The sequence below is a fragment of the Arachis ipaensis genome, chromosome B01 (genome assembly GCF_000816755.2).
Source record: "Arachis ipaensis cultivar K30076 chromosome B01, Araip1.1, whole genome shotgun sequence".
NCBI classification, from domain to species: Eukaryota; Viridiplantae; Streptophyta; class Magnoliopsida; order Fabales; family Fabaceae; genus Arachis; species Arachis ipaensis.
Window position 1 is genome coordinate 14,512,767 of NC_029785.2, and position 23,132 is coordinate 14,535,898.

Here is a 23,132-nt window from a genome sequence, read left to right on the forward strand (position 1 = left end):
AATGGACACTCTCACAAAGTGATGAACCGAAATGTGTGGATTTGGTGAACGTAAAGACTTAATTTGAGTGAATTGAATACCTGTTTGTGTTGTAGGTGGTGTCGAATGAAACCACATCTCCGAAATACTCGCATGCAGCCCTGCTTCTTGCGTCGGCCCAGAATGCCGTTTTAATGGAGTGATCGCCTTCGAGGTTGAGCTCAAAAAAGAAATTTTGGTTCTTCTCTTTTATTCTTAGTAGGTACTTCCCGAATTCTTTGGCATCATCTTGTTCGGAAACATTCCATACTTCCCTTGTGATGTAATTTCTCACGTCTTTTTATATAAAACTTAGTTTCCAGTGACTGCCGGCTTCTGCTACGAATAATTGGTAAGTTTTGCTCGGTCTGATTCTGGCTTCCTCGTTGGTTTCGATGGTGCGACGTACAAACATGCTTAGCTCCCTGTGTTGTTTGAGCATCTCTGCCCGGTCTGGACAGCAGGGATGTGAGTGATTCAGAACAACTTTGGAAATTGTCCAAAGACCGACGTCCTTCAATATGTGTACGTAGATCTTGGCTAGACAGTTTATGCCGGCTGAGGGATTTGTCTTCAGAGTAGGAGATATCTTGGATTTCTACCTCCCCTCTCTGCTGCATACGATTAGTTGATTCTTAATCTCGTCTCCCTTTCGGATTGTGTTTCTTATTTTGGTAGAAAAACCGACAAGTTTGGAATAATTTTTGTAGAACTTTCCGACTTCTTCTAGTGTCTTGAGAATCATCCCGACCTTTGGGACAAATTGGTCATCCACAACACACCTGGTCTGCAGAATGAACCAAACATGTTATTATGGTGAAACCATTGTATACAACTAAAATGAATAAAATATTATCCATTATATAAAATCAAATTCAAACAGCTTTCTGCAGAATAAACCGAACACATTATTATGATGAAACAATTGTATAGTACTAAATGAATGGAACATTATCCATTATATAAAATCAAATTCAAAACACATGTGTCTACAATTTAGAGATTATCAATTCAATTCAATTCAGAACACCTGCATCCATTCAACTCAAATTAGCAATTGCATTCCATTCAATTCGATTCAAAACTGAATATTCAAAACCTCGTCCCCTTGATTCATTTCAGAAGAGTAATCCAAATCGCTCTCATTCAACTGATTTAAAGTTGAATCATTCATTGTTTCGATTGAGAAGTGCAGATTGAAGAAGAAAACGAAGAAGAATAGGAAGAAGATAAATGCAACGTAAGCAAATCGAAAGAAGAAAACGAAGAAGATGAGCGCGACCAGAGAAGAACGACGAAATTTATTACGTTGAAGGCAATGTAGATCAATAAAAAAGAACGCGAGCATAGAAGAACTAAGAGAGCAGAATGTTTAGGTTGTAGCAGAAGATTTACGTTAAACAAAGATTTAGGTTGCAGTAAAGAAGGTTTACATTATATGCAGCGCGTGTATCACAAACAAGTTGGGGGTGTTGGAGGCGCGTCTAGCTTAATATGCTTGGATAACTTGGATATCTTTTTTACATGGATATAGAGCATTATTATTTATGTATATCGGTAAATTATATAATTATTTAATTTAAATTAAAAAACCAACCATTTTTATTCCAAATAGATTACTATTTTAGTTCAAACCGTTGCCAAGGTTTTACAATAAACTTTTATTGTATGTTTCTTTTGTTTTAGTTCTTGTCTGATAATTGTTTAGCATAATGTTGGAAAATCTAGCATTTTAATTCCCTAATTTAAGATCAATATAAATCAAAGAATTACATATTCGCATAAAATTATAGAAATTCAATTGCGGAATTGAAAATCAGACTTTATGATTTGTATTGGCTTTAAGAATTTAGGTATTAATACATGATTTGCCAAAATTACCCTTACACAGCTAATAACTTCTTCCCTGCAAGCAAAGCCGTGCCGTCGCCGTCGCCGTCGCCACCGGTTGTTTTCTGCGGACACCACTGTTGCTCACATTCTGTTTCATGGTTTTTTCCCCTCTCTGTGTGTCTATGACTCTCGATAAGAATTCAAGTCAATTCTAGTTCCAAACACACTATGTTATATGATTGTATGATGAGATCCATCATTAACACTATCTGACTCATATGCCTAAGGTTTATTTCCAGAAAAAAAAAAACACAGGAACCAACTTTGAATAGTTAATATTAACTAACTCTTTCTTTTTTTGTTGTAAAATTATTTTTTTAACTTTTGTTTTGGAAAATTTAGGGTTTAGGATTTAGATTTAGAATTAAAAAAAAAAATTAACTGATGTTGGTTGGCTCCCTAGTTGAATTCCTATTTGAATTGGTTTATTTTGCTCCAATGCTACCAATTCATAAAGGCACTAAGTAAGAAGCCAACAGAATATACTAATTGTTATTTTTCTGATTTTGTCGTGTTATTTATTCCACCAATTTTTAATCTTTGGGATTGAATTCCTAAAATGGAATTTCATAATTTCATTCTTGGTTACTTCTTTTTGCCATCTGATTTATAGCATGTAGATGATTTTCAGTTATCTGTTATTCTGTTAAGGGACATACATATATGGTGGTGCTTTTGGAAGTTTTACACCATTGTATATGTATATTGAAGTTGTTCTTTTAGGAAATGTAGATTTCAATATACACATGCCATTCAGTTTAAAACCTCAAAATTCAATACATGCACATATAGGTTTACGTTCAGTATCTTATACTAATGACTAAGTATACTAAATCAATATTGTCCTAATATTACCATTGATTGAATAGGGGTGAGATGGGAAGTTATCAATCATAGCAAGCGCTGTGCATTATATCCTACTGCTGATTACAGGAAAGTATCATGGAAGGTGCAAGACCAACTTTTATGTTTCAAGAACCACCTAATTGCCCTGAAAATAGTGAACAAGTTAAATTGGAAGTTAGTCTACCAAATTGTTCATTTCTCCGGACAGAAGGTCCTCGGATGGAAAGGCTAGCCAAAGGACAGCAGTCTGTTTGTGAACTCCTTACTAATTCAGATTGCCAATGCCGCGGAGCTAGTGACACTCAAGTGGAAGACCGAAAGGAATCCGATAGTTTCTGTGATAGTATTGATGATGAGATAAACGAACCTTGTTTAACCTCTGAGATTTCTGTCTCTGTTATGGATACAAATGCAAGTGAATCGCCAATTAATGGTAAGGAAGAAGATTTCTTATTTTCCGAACCCACTTGGCTCAAGGGAGATGAATCTGTGGCAGTGTGGGTCAAGGTAACCATATGAATCTGTGGCAGTGCTTAATTTGTAGCCATTGCAAAATTTTGCTTACTCTTCTTTTGATAGGTTTCCTAATGATTGCTTGTGATCTGATTGCATTGAGAAAAGTAACTAATGACTACTTATTGTGATGTAGTTTTTTTAATGTTGTCATTTTTTTTTATTGAGTAACTTAGAGGGAATTTACTGTTAAGAAACTATGAAAAATAAAATTACATGGTGTGCTAATTTTGTATTTTTTTATGTCTGTACCTTCTTAAGTGGAGAGGAAAGTGGCAAGCTGGTATCCGATGTGCGAGGGCTGATTGGCCATTATCAACCTTGAGAGCAAAACCAACTCATGACCGGAAGAAATATTTTGTCATGTTTTTCCCGCATACAAAGAATTATTCCTGGGCTGATACGCTGCTTGTTCGATCAATCAATGAGTTTCCCCAGCCTATTGCACATAAAACTCATAAAGCAGGATTGAAAATGGTAAAAGACTTGACTGTTGCTCGAAGATTTATAATGCAAAAGCTAATTATTGACATGCTGAACGTTGTTGATCAGCTTCATCCCAATGTATGTGATCATGTGGTGATGGTGCTATATCCTCTTCTCCATTTCTATTCTTGTATTCTCAGGTTTTTTTTCCTTAATTTTTCAATTTTATTTTACTGGAGGCTTTTACTACGCACACAGGCTTTGATAGAAGCTGCTTGTCATTCGATGTTCTGGAAGGAATTTGCTATGGAGGCTTCTTATTGCTCTCTCTATTCTGATTTTGGCGGAATGCTTCCAAAGCTGCAAAATGTAAATTCGAATTCCATATGATGTTTTATTGGAATATAGCTTAGCAGGAATCTCCAAAACAATGTTCACCATGAGGCTTATGGGTGGCCCCTCTATTAAATCCTCTTCCTTTTTAGGTTACAAAATCTTCTCTTACCATAAATTATATTGTTCCAATGTTTGTTTCTCTGGGTAAGATATTGGTTCTAGTTATGGAATGTGACTTGCAGTCTCCAGTTTCCTATAAGCACATTTTCAATTACTTTCTGCTTTGCATGGTATGTCATGTATTTCAAGATAGCATTGTGAAACATATTTGTATACATGATTTTCAAGGGGGAGGGGGCAAGAGATGATTTGGTAGCTCTTTTTAATGAAAAACATTTTTCAGTTCTGTTTCTTTTTCAAATTTCGCATCACCTAGTTGGAAAAACATATATTTTCTGTATTTTGCAATTCCTCAAAGTTAAGTAACATAAGATTTGATTGAAATGAACAACCAACCCTTCTGTGAAGTAGAATTCATGCTTTGCGGAATCCGTAGTTATTTCAATGAAGCTATATTCATGTTTTAACAATTCATAATTTCCAGTATTTCCAATTTCCTTAAAGAAGTACAATTATCTGGTTGTCCATTAAATTTTGTTGATAACTTTCTCAATTACAGCAACTTTTTCTTTTGCAGAGCATATTACAACAATACTTAAATGCTGCGTGGATGCAACATTCTTTCCACTCTTGGGTTGGACGATGTCAAAATGCAAAAAGTGCTGAATCAGTAGAGTTGCTGAAGGAGGTACTCTATAATTTTGTCGCTTAATTCGTGATTCTAGAACTAGGACTGTGCATTTAATCCAAGAGTGTGGATAAGGGTTGCGTGAGCTATCCTTTGGGTTGAAAATGAAGTGTTTCTGGAACATCATTCATCCATTGATCAACTTTCCTATGATTTAATATATCATATTCTAAATTATGTACAAGCTATTACATTTAGACCAGTTTGCCTAAAAGCTTAGGGAAAAGGCTCAAGATGGATTTTATATTTCTTTTCTACCAGCTTAAGTTGGAGTCTTTTGCGCCAAGCAGAGGCAATTTACATGCCCACTTTACCATGTAGTAAATTCCTGTTTTGTTTAGAAGAGTGGAGCTACAAACTACAAAAATATATCCAATAAGTCATAAAAGCTTTGATATCATAACAAAGACTATCCCTAAAAGCTCAAGTGATTAGGTGAAGGCCTAAGGCCTAATGCTTGATTCATGGATCAGTAGAGTAAGGCAATCTTGTATTAGGGTGAAAACAAATTGAGTAGTGAGTCAGCATCCATTCCCAAGCAGTGTCCAAAATATATTTGGGTATAATCTCATAAACCAATTCCTTTTTGGATAAAAAAATTATATTGTTTGTGCACTCATGCTGCTTTGTACAGAAAAACATAACTATAAATACTTGATGTCAGTAAGTCATTTATTTTTATTTATAGTTCATTATAAGATTAAATAATAAAAAGCATTTCTTATAGAGTATACATCTCTCTGTAGGGGAGATCCATGGAAGTTAGCACTTAGCAGCTACCAATTTTCTGTTAAGGTGATTATGATCTTCTATGATTCCCTGCGGGAAAACGTGTGGTCAACTTGTTTAGTTTTGTTGAAAAACTATCTTTTGATTGACTAAGGCATTCTTCCATTGAAACAGATACATAGCTCATGCAATCACTTTTCTAGTAATACATTTTGATGATGGAGAACATTACTAATCTCATGCTTTTATAATCTGGTGCTCAGACTGAAAACAAGTCAAATTTGTAACTTTGTATTGAACATTTACCAAAAGTTTTGCTTATGTGGTGGTTGATCTATTTCTTGTTCTCTTATTCAGGAGTTGTTTGATTCTATTTTGTGGAGTGATATCAACCCTCAATCGAATGCACTTCTGCAGTCAACATTGGGTTTTGAGTGGAAAACATGGAAGCATGATGTAATGAAATGGTTTTCCCCATTTCATTCTTTATCTGGTAGCAAGAACACAAAGCATCTGACCTCTGACAATCTGTATCAACAGAGCCTTCACATCGGTAGAAAACGGGCCAAACTTGAAGTTCGACGTGCAGAAACACATGCTTCACTAATGGAAACCAAGGGTTCAATTCCTTCAGTTACACTTGAGACTGACCCAGGTGTCTTTAATAACCAGAACACATTGAGTACATTAGCAACTGAGACTTCTAAAAAGGAATGTGCAAGGGAGGTACCTATAGCAACAACCGAATCGCGAAGTAATTTGGCCAATAAATGGAACGAGATCATAGTTGAGGCTGTAGGTTCAGAGATCCTGCATACCAATGGACTGGGATCAACTCCTACAAATGAAATGGCTATTCAAAAATATGTAGAGCCTGTAACTAAGAATCCGCAATGCATAGTTTATATTGAAGCCAAGGGAAGACAGTGTGTGAGATCAGCAATTGATAATGATGTATATTGTTGCGTGCATTCTCGTTTTCTGGGCATCTTAGCAAAAGCTGAAAAACATGTTTCAGTTGATACACCAATGTGTGAAGTTAGAACTGCTGTTGGTACTAGATGTAAGCATCACGCTGTTCCTGCATCTTCATTCTGCAAGAAACACCAACCTCATGATGAGACCGCAAATTTTACACACAATACACGGAAAAGAAATCATGAAAATTATATTGCTTCAGAGGGCATGTTTTGCAAAGACATTGTATTGGCAAATGTCGAAGGTCCATTGGAAGTAGACCCCATATCAACCATTGGTGGTTATTCCTTTCGTGGAGGTTTGTTAAATGAGAATCCCATGCATTCTGACAATAATCATAATGCAATGAAGGCAGTTAACTGTGTAGGCTTTCCTCCCTTTGATGAAAAAGATCCTTGTTCCAAAGCTCCAAAATGGCATTTCTTGTACTGTGAAAAGCACCTTCCAAGTTGGCTTAAACGGGCAAGACATGGAAAGAGTAGGATAATATCAAAAGAAGTGTTTGCAGAGCTCTTGAGGAGTTGCTACTCCTGGGAACAAAACGTACATTTGCATAAAGCTTGTGAGCTTTTTTACAGGCTCTTCAAAAGCATTTTGTCGCAAAAAAGCTCTGCTCCTAAGGAAGTTCAGCTGCAGTGTGCTTTGACCGAAGCCTCTAAAGATGCAAGTGTTGGAAAATTCTTCACAAAGTTGGTTCATAGTGAAAAGGAGAACATCAAGTCGATTTGGGGATTCAAGGATGATGTGGATGTATCCTCACTCATAGAAGATTCATCTCTTTTCCTTACCACAAGTAATGACAGCTCTGGAAATGAAAATGCCATCAAGTGTAAAATATGCAATGCTGAATATCCTGATGACCAAACACTTAGTAACCATTGGATGGAGAATCATAAAAAGGAAGCACAGTGGTTGTTTAGAGGTTATGCTTGTGCCATTTGTTTGGATTCCTTTACTAACAAGAAACTACTGGAAACCCACGTTCAGGAGAGACATCATGTGCAGTTCATTGAGCAGTGCTTGCTTCTCCAATGTATTCCCTGTGGTTTTCATTTTGGTAATATGGAAGAATTATGGCTGCATGTTCTAACTGTTCACCCTGTTGAGTTTAAGTCATCCAAAGCTCCAAGTCAACAGTCTTTCTCTACAGGCGAGCACTCTAGTGAAAAACTTGAATATGGAATTTCAGCTCCCTTGGAGAATATGTCTGAGAATCCAGGTGGTTTTCGGAAGTTTACTTGCAGGTTTTGTGGGTTGAAATTTGATCTTCTACCTGACCTTGGTCGCCATCATCAAGCTGCTCATATGGGTCACAGTGCAGCAAGTGGCCGCCCTCCAAAGAGGGGAGCTCGTTATCATGAGTATAGATTGAAATCTGGAATACTTAGCCGTCCTAAATTTCGAAAGAGTTTGGCGGCAGCATCATATATGATCAGAAGTAAGGCAACTGCTAATTTAACGAGACGCATTGAGGCGACAAAGTCACTTGGCATGGAGGAAATAACAATACAACCTCATTTAACTGAGACAGATAATTTTGGTAGATTGGCAGAACATCAATGTTCCACAGTTGCAAAGATTTTATTTTCCGAGAGTCGGATGACTAAACCTCGGCCTAACAATCTTGATATTTTATCAATTGCTCGCTCTGCTTGCTGCAAAGACAGTCTTAAGGCCTCACTAGAGGAGAAATATGGAATTTTGCATGAAAGGATCTATTTGAAGGCAGCAAAACTTTGCAGTGACTATGACATTGTAGTGAACTGGCACCAGGATGGGTTTATTTGTCCTAGAGGCTGTAAGGTATCAAAGGATCAAGTGTCACTTTCTCCCTTAGCATCTCTTTCTAATAGGTTTGTAAGGAAAAACTCTATAATTTTGTCAGATCCTGAAAGTGATGAGTTCGAGGTGGATGAGTATCACTACATCATCAATTCAAACCATTTAAAGTTAGGATCCCTGCAAAAGGCTGTTGTCTTATGCAATGACATAAGCTTTGGGAAAGAATCGATTCCGATGATCTGTGTAGTTGACCAAAATCTTCTAAATTCACTTCGAAATGGATCCAACGAGCAAGATCAGCCTTGGGAGAGCTTTACCTATATTTCAAAGCCAATTCTTGATCGATCCCTTTCTCTTGATTCTGAGGTAGTTATGTCTTAATTTTTATTTCTATTAAATCCTAATTGAATGGGACTGAACTTCTATATTTATCTCATGTTATTTATCTGTTGGTATACAAATAAGTTGTTGGAAATTGTGTTCATCTAAGGCACTGTTAAATTAAGTATATGTTTAATAGCTTAGCTGTCAAAGCGTCTATATAGTTTATATACTTATGTTATTAAGCATTATACGATTTATTGGTTTCAGTGTTCTTCACCCTGCGTTTTTAATTTGCAGAGTCTGCAACTAGGATGCTCTTGTTCATATCCCACCTGCTTTCCTGAATCTTGTGATCACGTCTACCTTTTTAATAATGACTATGATAATGCAAAAGACATTTCAGGGAAACCAATGCGTGGCAGGTTCCCATACGATGAGAATGGTCGAATCATATTAGAGGTACATTTGCTTCATAAGTTGTGAACAGCGATTATTTGATACTAAATATTAAGCATTGCTTGATGCTTACCACCAGTATATGAGTATATGGAAAAATGCTGAATGCATTATCTTTTCTTGTTTCTGAATGCATGATGGGAAACCATATAAACCTGCAGGAAGGTTACCTTGTATATGAGTGTAATCAAATGTGCAGATGCAAAAGATCATGTCCAAATAGAATACTGCAGAACGGAGTACGGGTTAAATTGGAAGTCTTTAAAACAGAGAAAAAGGTGGTCACTGCTCTTCTTTTGATAAATTTAAAATGATTCGAATGGCTTGTTACATTGACTCCGTCAATTTCGTTTGCAGGGATGGGCAGTAAGGGCTGGTGAGGCTATCTTGCGTGGCACATTTGTGTGTGAGTATATTGGAGAGGTTATAGATGAGTGTGAGGCACAAAACAGACGCAAGAGGTTTAAATTTCTTCATGTGTAGTTTCTTTTAAACCAGTTGATGTTTCTTCTATTTTGCTGACTTGGTCTATCTCGATTGCCAGATACGGCAAAGAGCATTGTAGTTATTTTTTTAATGTTGATGCTCGTGTCAATGACATGAGTAGATTGATTGAAGGACAAGCCAGATATGTTATTGATGCTACTAGATATGGAAATTTATCCAGGTTCATCAATAACAGGTGAGCATTTAGTACAGGAAGCATACTATAGTTTCTCTGTTAATGCAAAATAACACGGCACATGATTTTCTTTTTTGTCTCCTTTCTTTTGGGACATGATGATAAGAACTACATCTTGTCTCTCAAGAAATGGTGATTTTGATATATGATGAATGAACAAAGGATATTATTACTAGAAACTTTTTGTTTCAGTCCAATTTTGATTGCTAAAATGTGTGTTGGTTTGTTCTCACAATTTTTTGTTACTGCAGTTGCTCACCCAATCTTGTGAATTACCAAGTTCTTGTAGAGAGCATGGATTGTGAGCGCGCACATATTGGTCTTTATGCGAGTCGAGATGTGAGTACTCTTCTATAATTGGCTGTGCCCTTGAGATATTCAAACATTTTTCTTGATTTGGTATTCCAATTGGTGAAGACTGAGATGTTGCAAAAAATGATTTTCATAGAAGGTTGAAGGTCAGCGCTGTCCATTAGATTGCTTCCATCACTAAAAAATTGAAAGTGAAAGAAAAAAGAAAAACAGACAAATTTCATACCCCTTGGAAAATTCTTGGGGATTCTAATTCATGCTTGTGTTACAAAAATATTATGTACACATAAAAAAGCCACCATATGTTTGTGTAGAAATACATGTGTTGTTTAACTCATTTTCAATGTGTATTTTATTTTAACATGTATTCTATACGACCGGCTAATTTTTGGTGTACACATAGCATGATTGCTTGTTCTATTGGGAAAGGTGGACATTACTCTTCTGGCAACCTTAATTGTTTGACGTTACAGAAATTTTGATTTCGCTTTGCCTCTTGCTTGCAGATTGCTTTGGGTGAAGAACTAACATATAATTATAATTATGAGCTAGTGCCTGGAGAAGGGTGTCCTTGCCTTTGTGGTTCTTTGATGTGCCGAGGACGGCTTTACTAGAACCCTTAACTCCGCACTGCCGCCAATCCCCCAACAATATTTCCAAATTGCCTTGTCTTTACATTACAATATTAAAATGTGGAACCTATGCTTGTCCAACTTCAAAAGGGTTATATCATTGAGCAGTTTTGCAGTCTCCAGTTTCTCCTTCCATCAGTTGTTAGGTCAAGTCATTTATGTTTTGGTAGCTTCAAGCACTCTGCTCTCTTGTGGATTCTCTTGAAAAATCTCCATTTTTTTGAAATGACCAACAAGAAATAAATGCCTCTGTAGTTAAAAGTTGTATTGATTGGCAATTGTTGTTGCTACACCAAAACTTTCTTCTTTTTATTTTTTATTTTTTATTTTTTTCCCTTTTTATTATCGCTGACTACCTTGGATTGTATTCATGAATGTAAATATGCCTAACTTATTGCCTTTCTTTAACTAATTTAGAATCTTGTTTGAAATTTGTGTCCTTTGTTGATGAATCTTTCTTTCATGCATGGAAGTGTTCATTGAATTTATCTTTATGTTTTGGCTAAAGAAGCGCCCAAATACACAGAACACAAAGGGTGTTTGTTTTGTAAAAGTAGGCTGAATTTTGAGCAGCTTTACCCAAAGGACGAGTTCATATTTTAAAAGATTCTGTTCTGCAGCTTGAGCTTCTTTGTCTATCCATTCCTTTAAAACAATAATTAAACAATTGAAATGCAAGATTTATAGGCCTTGAAAAATTATATTATTGAATCCGATTCATCGTTCTGTTTAAGCCTTTAAGGACCTATAAATCAACTGCTACAATTCTTCGGGGATTTATTGGGCACATTTTCTCTTAAGGACCTAAGTCTACTGTAAAATTTTCTCAAGGAAGTTTAACACTTCTTTTTCTTCAAGAATTTACGAACACAAAAGAATGACATAAGCTTGTGTCCTAACTAGAACTTATTCATTTCTCCTTTTAGGACCACAAAGAAGATCAGGGGTAACATGTAGCTAAAGCCCACTAAGATCAGCATCCCTGCACTTCATGGTTGCACTTAATTAATTGATGATAACTGATAATGAGAATAAACTACCATTTTGATTTTATGAAAGATTCAACTTTTTATAAAATGACTCAAGAAATCTCAACTTGATAAAAGTGTATCTTTCTTTCCATGAGTGACAAACGGCTTATATTCCTTTGTTTTTTGTTTTTCAATTTTTTTTTTTGAAAAGAATGGTCAAAAAAATTTATTTAGCATAAAATGAATTTAATTTTGATGCATTGAGTGTAAAACAACCTTATACATGCATTCAATAACGTAATGTCACGTCATTAAAAATAATTACTACTTTCATTCAAAAAGACAGATGCGATTGTACAACTACGTAAAACATTTTACAATGTCAGTCGCATAAAATTATCAAATTATCAAATTTAGAAGATAGAAATATTTCTATTCTAAATAGGCTTGCAAAAAAAACAGTAAAAATCAGGTATCTAAAGTCGTCTTTGAGTATGTCTCCCTATATTTTGGTGTATTTTGTCAAACTGTGGTCAAGTTTTGGGAGTCAAAATATTATTTCTTCCTTTTGAGCGTAACTTTTTCAAAAATTAATTTTTTAATAACCAAAATAGTAGTTTATTCGTAATAATATTAAAGAAAAAAAAAACTCCTAAAATCTCACCATATTTTACCATATTAGAGAATTCCTTCACCCTTGTTTTCAAGGTATTATTAGTCTGAACTTTGAATGCTTCCATTTGCAAGATCATCGACATGACAACTAATATGCTTCCAATTTTCTCCCTAACAACTCTCTCACTTAGATCCAGTGACCAAAACCCCGCTATTCCATATGCAACATCTTCCAGAACAACTTTGAGATATAACAAAATCCCAGAACATAGAGTAATTATGCCAATTTTCCTTCTCAGTTTGGTTGAGACAACGCCGTTTGTCAAATTAACGATGCAAGCACATGAATATAGAGGAAACCAAAAATACCAATCTATGGCCAGAAGAAAAAAATGAGTTTATAAACTAGATCTTGTTGACAATAGGTATAAATGAAAATAGATGTATTAAATTACCAGGATCATTTAATTGAACAGATGCAGAGTATGCAAAAAGAATGGCCATTAGCAGGGAACACAAACTGAACAAACTTGTAGTTGTCGATGTTGCCATTCTCTTCTCCTTTGCTATTCTCTTGCCTGTAGTTTATTATCAATGTCGTAAATCAAGTCAAGAAACCGCTCGGACAGAAAACGTTATAAGAAGTCAACTTCTAATAACGGTGTGCAGGGCTTTTAATTGTTCTCCAAAATTGGTGGCAGAATTATTTTTTAATCAAATTTATCATTTAGGTTGTGTTTAGAAGCGACATTGAAATTAAAGATAAAAATTAGAAAATTAATACTCAATTTGATCTCTGAAAATTGATTCTTAAAATTATAATTAACTCAATTCGGTCTCCAAAATTTATAATAGTAATTCATGTTAGTTCCTAAGCTAATTTGTATAAATGGTGTGTTGATTTTACACATTAATTGATAGGAATAAAACACATAATCCTACTTGTAAGAATTAGAGGAGCAACAATATCCACTCACAATAAGTATTAACACCAATACAATAATACCCAATAGTAGCGGAAAAATCACATAAACCAAATTAGAAACAAGCTAACACACCAAGATTTTTAACGTGGAAAACCTCCTCAATGAGAGAAGTAAAAACCACGAGTCATCAAGATTAGGATATAGCTTCACTATGATGAAAAATAGGGTACAAGAGAGTCACAAATTACTGCACAAAGCGTGCATACAACAAGCCAAACAACCCAAGCTTCAAAGCTTACAAAACAAGAACAAGAAGATGAAAATACCACAAAAATAGAGCTGCTTAGCGTGGCCAATATCTCTAGATATAGACATTGAATCGAAGATCTGAATGGTGAAATCAAAGAATCAGATGTGTAGAACACACTGTCCAAATTTGAGCTCGATCCAACGGTTAACGAATTTACAGCGACCAATTTACAGAGACAGCTTTGTGTATGTGCGAAAATAACTTTCTCTCTTCTTTTCTCTCTAGTGTTTGGTGTTCTCCTTTCAAAAATGACCTCTCTCTCTCTCAACCCTAACTTACCTCAGCCACTTCAACTATTCATGGGTTTGGATACTAACATTTGGGGTTTTTCTCCATATAGGAAGGGAGCCCAAAAACCCAACAAATCTCCCCCTCACGACTATGTGGAGGTAACCGCCACTCCGACGATTAAGCAACAAACTTCAAACTTCCATCTTGGTAATGTCTTGGTCATCATATCAGAACCATTCTCATCAGTATGAACCTTTTCAAGTTCCAACAACTCAGCATCCAAAAAATATCACGTATCCAATGATACCTCATATCAATATGTTTGGATCGAGAATGAAAAGTAGAATTTTTACCAAGATATATAGTATTTTGACTATCAGAAAACAATACATACCTCTCTTGAGTAAACCCGAGTTCTTTCAAGAATTTTTTCGTCCAAAGCATCTCCTTACACGCTTTGATAATGGCAATAAACTCGGCCTCAGTAGTAGACAAAGCAACACATTTTTTCAATCTTGATTACTATGACACAGCTCCACCCGCAAAGTTGATCAAGAAGGCTGAAATGGACCAACTAGAATAGGCTTATCACTTCCATAACACAACTTCATGCTAGAAGTACCACGAAGATATCTCATTATCCATTTTATAGCATTCCAATGCTCTCTTCCTGGGTTTGAAACAAAACGGCTAACACAACCAACATCATGAGCTATATCCGGTCTTGTGCACACCATAGCATACATTAAAATACCCACGGTTGATGCATATGGAACTTTTTCCATGTCTTTCTTCTCTTCATCACTTGATGGACTTTGCTTGCAACTCAATTTAAAGTGTGTAGCAAGAGGAGTACTAACGGCCTTTACTTTCTCCATTTGAAACCTGTGCAACATTGTCTCTGTGTATTTCTCTTGTGACAACCAAAGTTTCTTCTCCTTTCTATCACGCTCGATTCTTATACCAAGAATCTCTTTTGCTAGCCCAAGGTCCTTCATTGCAAGTTGCTTCTTTAACATATAAATCCTAGAAGCATTCTGACCAACAATAAGCATGTCATCAACATATATCAAAAGGATAATAAAATCATTACTAGCAAATTGTTTAACAAATACACAATGATCAGAAGTAGTCTTCTTGTAGCCTTGTTCTGCCATAACAGACTCGAACTTCTTGTACCATTGTTTTGGAGCTTGCTTCAAGCCATACAAGCTCTTCTTCAGTTTGCAAACATGATCCTCTTTGCCTTTTACCATGAAACCTTCAGGTTGTTCCATATAAATTTCATCCTTAAAATCACCATGAAGGAAAGCAGTTTTCACATCCATCTGCTCTATCTCTAAATCAAGACTTGCAACATAACTCAAAATAGTCCTAATAGAAGATCTTCTCACAACCGGTGAAAAGATTTCATTATAGTCAACTTTCTTTTTCTGCATGTAGCCCTTGACCACCAATCTAGTCTTGTACCTTGGAAACTGAGAATTTTCTTCATGCTTCAACCTATAAACCCACCTATTCTGCAAATTTTTCTTCCTTTTTGGCAAGTTCACAAGCTCAAATGTTTGATTATCATGCAAGGATTTCATTTCATCTTGCATTGCATCAAACAATTTCTTATTGTCGTCGCCTTCCATAGCTTTCGCATAGCACTCAGGTTCTCCGCCATCAGTCAAGGTCACATATCCATCAGTAAATGTCACATACTCATTAGAAGGATACCTTGTTGAAGGTCGTCGCTCTCTAGTAGATCTCCTAGGATGGAAACCTGTTGGATCTTCAGGTAGTTCAGGTTAATTATCAGCATCATCATCAACTGGAGCATCAATTGGATCTTCCATCTCCTGGTCATTAGGAACCAAAGGCTCATTTTGCTGCATATGCTCCTGATCTTGATTCTCTGCTAGTTCTGACGAAGAAGGAGGCTGAACTGGATCTACATCAATCAAGTCACTACTCTCTTATGATTGACTCTTCTCTGCCTTATCAATGTCTTCAATGGTCTGGTCTTCAACAAACTCTACATCACGGCTCCTTGTAAGCTTCTTTTTAACTGGATCATAAAGCCTGTAACCAAACTCATCTTGACCATACCCAATAAAAATGCACTGTCTTGTCTTCACATCCAATTTGGACCTCTCATCCTTTGGAACATGAACAAATACTTTGCATCCAAAGACTCTCAAGTGACTATACGAGACATCTTTGCCCGACCAAACATAATCCGGAACATCATTGTCCAAAGCAATTGTAGGACTCAGATTAATCACATGAGCTGCTATAAGTACCGCTTCACCCCAAAAGACTTTAGGTAGCTTAGCTTCAGTAAGCATACACCTAACTCATTCAATCAGTGTTCTATTCATCCTTTCTGCCAAACCATTCAACTAAGATGTTTTAGGAGGTGTTTTTTCATGCCTAATGCCTTGCTGCTTGCAATACACATCAAATGGTCCACAATACTCACCACCATTATCAGTGCGAATACATTTAAACTTTTTACCCGTTTGCCTCTCAACCAAAGCTTAAAATTGTTTGAACTTTTCCAAAGCTTGGTTCTTTGTTTTCAAAGCATAAGTCCAAAGCTTTCTTGAATGATCATCAATAAAAGTAATAAAGTAAATAGCTCCACTAAAGGATCGTACCTTCAAAGGAAGACAAATATCAGAGTGCACCAATTCCAAGAAGTCTGATTTTCTTGAAGGTTGATGCTTCTTGAAGGATAATCTTCTTTGTTTGCTAGCCATGCAATGAGAATATTTCTCCAACTCTGCATTCTTCAAACCTGAAAGAGCATCCTTTTGAGCTAGATAATTAAGTCCTTTTTCACTAATATGACCAAGTGTCTGTGCCACAAGCTACAAACTTCTTTACTTTCAATCGCATTCACACTACCTTTTGCAATCATGGCATGCATCACATACAAACTTGAAGTACTTTTTTCTCGAGCCACCACTAAGTTACCTTTAGTAAACTTCCATTGTCCAAAGCCGAAAGTGTTTACAAAGCCTTCATTATCAAGCCTTTTAACTGAAACCAAATTCAAGCGAACATCTGGAGCGTGTCTAACATCTTTGAGTAGCAGCTTCATTCCCATATTAGTCTCAAGACAAATGTCTCCTACACCAATAACCTTGGCCAAGCCATCATTACCCATCTTAAGCACTCCAAAATTACCTGGAGTATAAGAAGTGAAGAAGTCCTTCTTCGGTGTAACAGGTATTGAGGTGTCACTATCAATTACGCAGCTAAACTCATCATCAGAAACAAGATTGACCTTGTACTCATAATCAGCAATATCAACAGTAAGAAGATCATCTGAAATAGAAGATACACGATCATTACCACTATCATCCTTCTTTTCTTACTTACCTTTATTTTCCTTTTTCCAAAGATAGCAATATTTTTTAACGTGACCCATTTTGTGACAGTAGTGATACTCAACATTCTTGTATCTTCCCTTGGATTTGCTCCTACTTTTACCTCTACCCTTTTGAACTCTATTCTGATTTCTCCCCCTGGTTTCAGTGACTAACATTTCAGAGTGCGACGAAGAATTCTGCATCTTTCTTCTCATCTCTTCATTTAAAATGCCACCTTTAACAAGTTGCATGCTCACTTTACTATTTGAAGCAGAATTAGTAAGAGAGATACGAAATGACTCCCAAGAATTTGGTAGAGTATTTATCAATCACAATCCTTGAACCTCATCTTCAAATTTGATTCCCATGCTTGACAACTGATCTAGAATCTCTTGAAATTCATTCAAGTGATCTAATACTTGTGACCCCTCCTTGTATCTCAAATTCATCAACATATTCAACAAGTACAATTTATTATTGCCAGACTTGGAAGCATACAAGGATTCAATTTGATTCCACAAAGTCCTAGCATGAGTTTCATTAGCAATATGATTGTAAACATTATCATCCACCCATTGCCTAATAAAACCACAAACTTTTTGGTATTCAAACTCCCATTCTTCATCCGTTTTAGATTCTGGTTTTTGTGTAAAAAATACGGGTAAATGTAGATTTTTTACAAATAACAAATCCTTTATTTTTCCCTTCCATAAATGGTAATTAGTGACATTCAAACTTATCATCCAAGTAGAGTTATTTGTCTCCATCTTTCAAGCAAGTTATAACTAAATACCCAAAACTGAGCTCTGATGCCAATTGATAGGAATAAAACACACAATCCTACTTGCAAGAATTAGAGGAGCAACAATATCCACTCACAACAAGTATTAACACCAGCACAATAATACCCAATAGCAGCGAAAAAATCACATAAACCAGAAATTAGAAACAAGCTAACACACCAAGATTTTTAACGTGGAAAACCTCCTCAATGAGAGAAGTAAAAACCACGAGTCACCAAGACCAGGATATAGCTTCACTATGATGAAAAATAGGATACAAGAGAGTCACAAATTACTGCACAAAATGTGCATACAACAAGCCAAACAACCCAAGTTTCAAAACTTACAAAACAAGAACAAGAAGATGAAAATACCACAAAAATAGAGCTGCTTTGCGTGATCAATATCTCCATCTACAGATATTGAATCGAAGATCCGAACAGTGAAATCAAAGAACTAGATGTGTAGAACACACTGTCCAAATTTGAGCTCGATCCAACGGTTAACAAATCTGCAGCGACTAATTTACAGAGACAACTTTGTGTATATACAAAAATAACTTTCTCTCTTCCTTTCTCTCTAGTGTTTGGTGTTCTCCTTTCAAAAATGACCTCTCTCTCTCAACCCTAACTCACCTCAGCCACTTCAACTATTCATAGGCTTGGGTACTAATATTTGGCCTTTTTCTCCACATAGGAAGGGAGCCTAAAAATCCAACATTAACTTGCTAAGATTTAGACTCTTCGCATAAATTTTATGTGATTAAAACCTACTAGACCTACTAGAAGTTTGATTGACTTTCCAATATTCTCCTGAAGACATAATAACAAGTTTAATTTAAAAATTCTGCAGCTTTAGGAGCAACAATCAAGTTTTTGGAGTTCTAATAAATCTTTATCACATAAAACCTGGGTGTAAAATTCAAATCACAATAAGTTAATGTACCAAATCAACACGTTAATAAAAATTAGCCCAAAGGTTAATGTGAGTTACAATTATATATTTTGGAGTCTAATTTGAGTCCATTAAAATTTAAGGGTCAAATTAAATCCAATTTTATTTTTTATGGGCTAAATTGAGTATTAACTCGAAATTAGAAGATATATTATGTCCTCTATCTTTATATTATATTTGGTATAAAATGCATATTACTAAATTATGTTTTAATATTCTATTAGTTCAAAATAAATATGAATATGAAACGAAAGTATATACTAAATTATTTTTAATTATTAAAAAAATTATTAAAATTTTATTATCCAATTTTAAAGATTTTAATTTCATGTACTAAGGTAACGTTCGTTTCTTAGAAGGGGTAGACGATAAAGGGTAAATGGTTTGTGGAAATTGAAGGACGAAAAAATTAGATTAATTGGGGTTTGGAAAAGGATAATTTAAAGTTTTTGAGTAATTTTATATTTTTTTGAATAATTTTGTCATACAAAATAAATTTTTTATAGATTCAATTTCAATTTCGTTTTTTTATAGATAAATTTATTAATGTTCAGAATGTTCATGAAAAAAAATAATAGTTTACTCNATAGTAGGTGTTCATACCCTGGGCCAACGATAAGGCCCAGGTACAAATAAAAGGCCCAATCCGAAAGGTTGAGCCTCACCTAGCACCGACCTTCCTCCTGCGAAGTCGGTTCTTACCACGACTTACCCTAAAGAAGTTGGGGACGAGAGTTAGCTGGCAGATAAACATTCGTTTAAATGAGTAACTGCCCCTAGAATCTCTCTAACCACTTCCAAGAGCCATATCTTAACCTCCCTGAGATAAAGGGACGGTTAACACCCTAAAAAAGTGGCACTACTTCAACGGTGGTTATTGGTTCACCACTATAAGTACACTGACATCCCTCAGGTATCACTAAGTCCCAATACTCTCTAGACCTGCTCACACCCTTGCTGACTTAGGCATCGGAGTATCTTTACAGGTACCACCCACATTCGTTCATACTCACAAGTCGGACGGAGGCCCCAAGGCGCAGACCCGCTCGAAGGCTTCCTTCCTCAGACGATTGGGCCAACCCAGCGAGTCCAGCCCAACAATCTCCGGTTACCCATCGTAACAGTAGGTTATATTTCATTAATTATTGAAAAATTAAATACAAAGATGTCCAAAAGTAGGACAGCATAATAAAAAGTGGGAATTTCCCAAAAACACTACACTGAAGGTATTCATCCAACGGTATGTGGTCGAAAAATGAAGAAAAATCTTAAAGAAAAAAAAATGATAAATCAAATTGAATAAAACTTATAGTTTTCCTCATGTAGAAGACGGCCTAAACTGGGAGTTCTTTGGATTTCACGAAGCAACTTGACAGAGCTTGCTAGAATGGCAGACGGCATTGAAGTAGAACCTTCAAAAATCAACTGGTTGCGAGCTTTCAGCAGTTCCAGCAAATGATGGCAAGCAATTGAGGATTACGATCAGCATTTTTCACCGAGTTAAGCATCTCTGTTGATGCAGTCCACCATGTCCAAAAGTCGTTAGCACTTTGAGGGGGAAGATAGTCACGAAGATAACTCTGAGACCATATATCTTTAATTTTAGAACAATCGATCAAACAATGAGTGACTGTTTTTGTTGTTTCATGACAGCAGGGGCATATTGGTGATATAGATGGGATGTGGTGATGAATCTGAGCAAGCACCAAAAGCTGGCCATGGAGAGCTTTCCAGATAAATAGCTTAATTTTGTGAGACAAGTTTAATTTTCATAGATCAACCCACGGCTTTTTCTGCTGCATATAATTAGGGCAGAGCTCCAAAGGCGGATGGTAAAATAAATAGCCAATTCTATAATCTGAAACTGTATCATATTGCTTGGATTTGTTCAAATTCCATTGCAATTTGTCCCTACTCTGCTGAATTTTAACGAACAAAATCTTATTTGTAACGTCTTGGGAAAATAATTCTTGAATGAGATTCTGATTCCAATTCCTATCTTCAATAATTAGATCTTTAACTCTTGGAACCAACTCAGAAATAGCCTGTCTATTTAGCATGTCAGAAATCATTAAAGGATACGGAGGAGGCAGCCAAGGATCCTCAAAGGTTCGGATATTCTCTCCAGTACCCATAGCCCAATAATTAAGACCTTTTTTAACAATCTTTCGGCCTTTCAGTATGCTCCTCCATCCCCAAGAAGGTTAGACTCCAATTTCTGCCGTTATAGCATTACCATTGCTAAAGTATTTACCTCTTAGGATTTTGGATAATAGGGAAGTAGGCTGTGTTACGAGTTGCCAAAACTATTTGCCTAAAAGCGCCAGATTTTGGATTCTGAGATCTTTAAATCCAAGGCCTCATTCTCTTCGTGGGCGAGTCATAGTGTCCCAGCTAATCCAAGCCATCCGCCTTTCAGAACCTTTTTGTCTCCACCAGAAATGAGAAAGTAGAGAGTGAATTTCCGAAATTAAACCATCAGGCAACTTGAAGCAAGACAATGTATAAATAGGAATAGCTTCTCCCACTGCCTTAAGCAATACATGTTTACCACCTGACGATAGAAGATTGCGCTTCCACATTGGATTCTTTTCCAAACCTTCTCTTTGATCATACTAAAAGAAGCCTTTTTCGATTTAGAGATTGTAGAAGGCAAATCAAGGTATTTATCCTGAGCTCCAATATGATTAATATTCATAACATTAGCCAGTAGTGTACGAATAGTGGAGGGAATGTTGTGGCTAAAGAATATAACAGATTTATTAAGATTTACCCTCTGATCACTGATGCTTTCATAAGAATTTAATAAATACAGGATGTTTAAACATGGTTACATATTATTATTATTATTATTATTATTATTATTATTATTATTATTATTATTATTATTATTATTGGTGGTNCATTCGTTATATTATATTAGTGTTTTGTCTTTTTTTTTTACCAATTATAATTAATTCATGAATTAAGATTCTCTAAAATAAGAGAGTTGGTAAAGTAATAAAGTGAAGAGTTAATCACTCTTAAATTATGTCACACAAAAAATTCACTCTTAAATTAAGATAGTAGGAACACATCTCATAGAAGTTGTAAAATCAACGATAATTAACGTTTAACTTTATCACTTTACCAATTTCTTCATTTAGATAATCCAAATTCTTAATTCACTATATCGACTATTCAATTTGAGTAGTTAAAGTATTACACTTTTTAATTTAATTTGTTTGGTGCTAATATGTAATTAGTAAAGTAAATGATAAATAAATCTGGTAAAAATTAGTAAATAAAACAATAGAATCATAGAAGACCAATATAATTGATTTTACAAAATAAGTATATTTACATGAACATAATCATATACATATGCATATAAGTCATATAAATGTGCATATTGCAGCTAATTTGTTTAGCGTTAAAATATTGATTTTATATATCATGTTACAAGTATATTATATTTACATATATCAATTACTTTTTGAGTTTCTATTTGTATTACTTTTTTTATTATTTTATTTTATCTTATTTTTTATCCAAGAAAAAGAATCAATTCGTAAGTTCATGAATTGTTGTGTTAAAATTAAATTGATTCAAATAAAATATTTTTCTTTTTGTTGTTTGTTTTTATTTAAAAAAATACTTGAATAATTATTTTTTATTGATAGTGTATCTTTACAACTTTAAAAAAATACCAAAAGATAATTAGTTGTTTCATTTTGATAATTACTTTTAATAACGGTTTCATACTTACATAATGTTATAGTAAATAATAACTCTATGTCATGGTGATTTTCACAAATATCATTTAGATACTTTTTTTAAGAGTTAGTGTCATCTAACTTATCATGGATGAGACAAAAAAATATTTGTTATTGATATTGATGTTAGCTAAAATTATATGAATCAAAATGGGGTTGATGATATCATAAAATAATAGTTAAAGGAGACCATAATAGAGAATTATTAAAAATAAAAAGAAAATGATGAACTTAGAGCAAAAAATTAAAGAAGGATGCTTCCATAAAGATACAAGTAACATCTTTTTGTAAAGACCTTTACATATTGTCATATTATTCAACGTTTTAATAAACTGATTTTTTTAAATTTTTTAACTAATTAAAATAAAATCGATTTTTTTATCAGATTGATTTTATTAAAATCGGTCAAAAAATCAGTCGAACCAACGATTAATTGATGAACCGTCAGAATTGACCGATTTTTTAAGAGTTTTTTGGTTTATGTATCCTCC

The 23,132-nt window shown here is 35.0% G+C and overlaps 2 protein-coding genes across 12 annotated transcripts; one reads left to right on the forward strand and one right to left on the reverse strand.

Moving 5' to 3' along the window:
• Positions 1,638–11,038, forward strand: LOC107625880 (histone-lysine N-methyltransferase SUVR5-like). 6 transcript variants are annotated; one of them, XR_002358736.1, is made up of 13 exons: positions 1,734–2,009; positions 2,781–3,264; positions 3,532–3,834; positions 3,955–4,065; positions 4,730–4,840; positions 5,927–8,695; positions 8,951–9,112; positions 9,271–9,387; positions 9,467–9,570; positions 9,654–9,791; positions 10,043–10,130; positions 10,610–10,787; positions 10,835–11,038. XR_002358736.1 is itself a non-coding variant. In XM_016328621.2 (12 exons), the coding sequence occupies exons 2-12, from the start codon at positions 2,854–2,856 to the stop codon at positions 10,715–10,717; spliced, it is 4,422 nt and encodes a 1,473-aa protein (XP_016184107.1). In that variant the 5' UTR covers positions 1,638–1,663; positions 2,781–2,853; the 3' UTR covers positions 10,718–11,038. The 6 variants fall into 6 exon arrangements, 4 of the variants coding, with proteins under 4 accessions (XP_016184107.1, XP_020973517.1, XP_016184098.1 ...); XM_016328621.2 differs by lacking the exon at positions 1,734–2,009 and adding an exon at positions 1,638–1,663 and having other exon boundaries at positions 10,610–11,038; XR_002358738.1 differs by having other exon boundaries at positions 1,731–2,009; positions 9,467–9,515; positions 10,610–11,038.
• Positions 11,471–18,325, reverse strand: LOC107625904. 6 transcript variants are annotated; one of them, XM_021117872.1, is made up of 4 exons: positions 18,307–18,325; positions 12,777–12,899; positions 12,371–12,694; positions 11,471–11,717 (listed from the first exon to the last, which is right to left on the reverse strand). In XM_021117872.1, the coding sequence occupies exons 2-4, from the start codon at positions 12,871–12,873 to the stop codon at positions 11,635–11,637; spliced, it is 504 nt and encodes a 167-aa protein (XP_020973531.1). In that variant the 5' UTR covers positions 12,874–12,899; positions 18,307–18,325; the 3' UTR covers positions 11,471–11,634. The 6 variants fall into 6 exon arrangements, with proteins under 6 accessions (XP_020973531.1, XP_016184148.1, XP_020973525.1 ...); XM_016328662.2 differs by lacking the exon at positions 18,307–18,325 and adding an exon at positions 13,574–13,923 and having other exon boundaries at positions 12,381–12,694; XM_021117866.1 differs by lacking the exon at positions 18,307–18,325 and adding an exon at positions 13,574–13,923 and having other exon boundaries at positions 11,471–11,722; positions 12,381–12,694.

What these genes read in the sequence shown, in the direction of transcription:
- LOC107625904 (XM_016328639.2), bottom strand. Translation starts at nt 13,622, where the DNA reads ATGTCTATATCTAGAGATATTGGCCACGCTAAGCAGCTCTATTTTTGT. An exon ending in TAAGCAGCTCTATTTTTGTG is followed by an intron (nt 12,900 to 13,573) that starts GTATTTTCATCT and finishes AATAAACTACAG; the next exon opens with GCAAGAGAATAGCAAAGGAG. An exon ending in CTCTAATATGGTAAAATATG is followed by an intron (nt 11,718 to 12,370) that starts GTGAGATTTTAG and finishes CATGAAGTGCAG; the next exon opens with GGATGCTGATCTTAGTGGGC.
- LOC107625880 (XM_016328621.2), top strand. Translation starts at nt 2,854, where the DNA reads ATGGAAGGTGCAAGACCAACTTTTATGTTTCAAGAACCACCTAATTGC. An exon ending in CTGTGGCAGTGTGGGTCAAG is followed by an intron (nt 3,265 to 3,531) that starts GTAACCATATGA and finishes TACCTTCTTAAG; the next exon opens with TGGAGAGGAAAGTGGCAAGC. An exon ending in TTGATCAGCTTCATCCCAAT is followed by an intron (nt 3,835 to 3,954) that starts GTATGTGATCAT and finishes CTACGCACACAG; the next exon opens with GCTTTGATAGAAGCTGCTTG.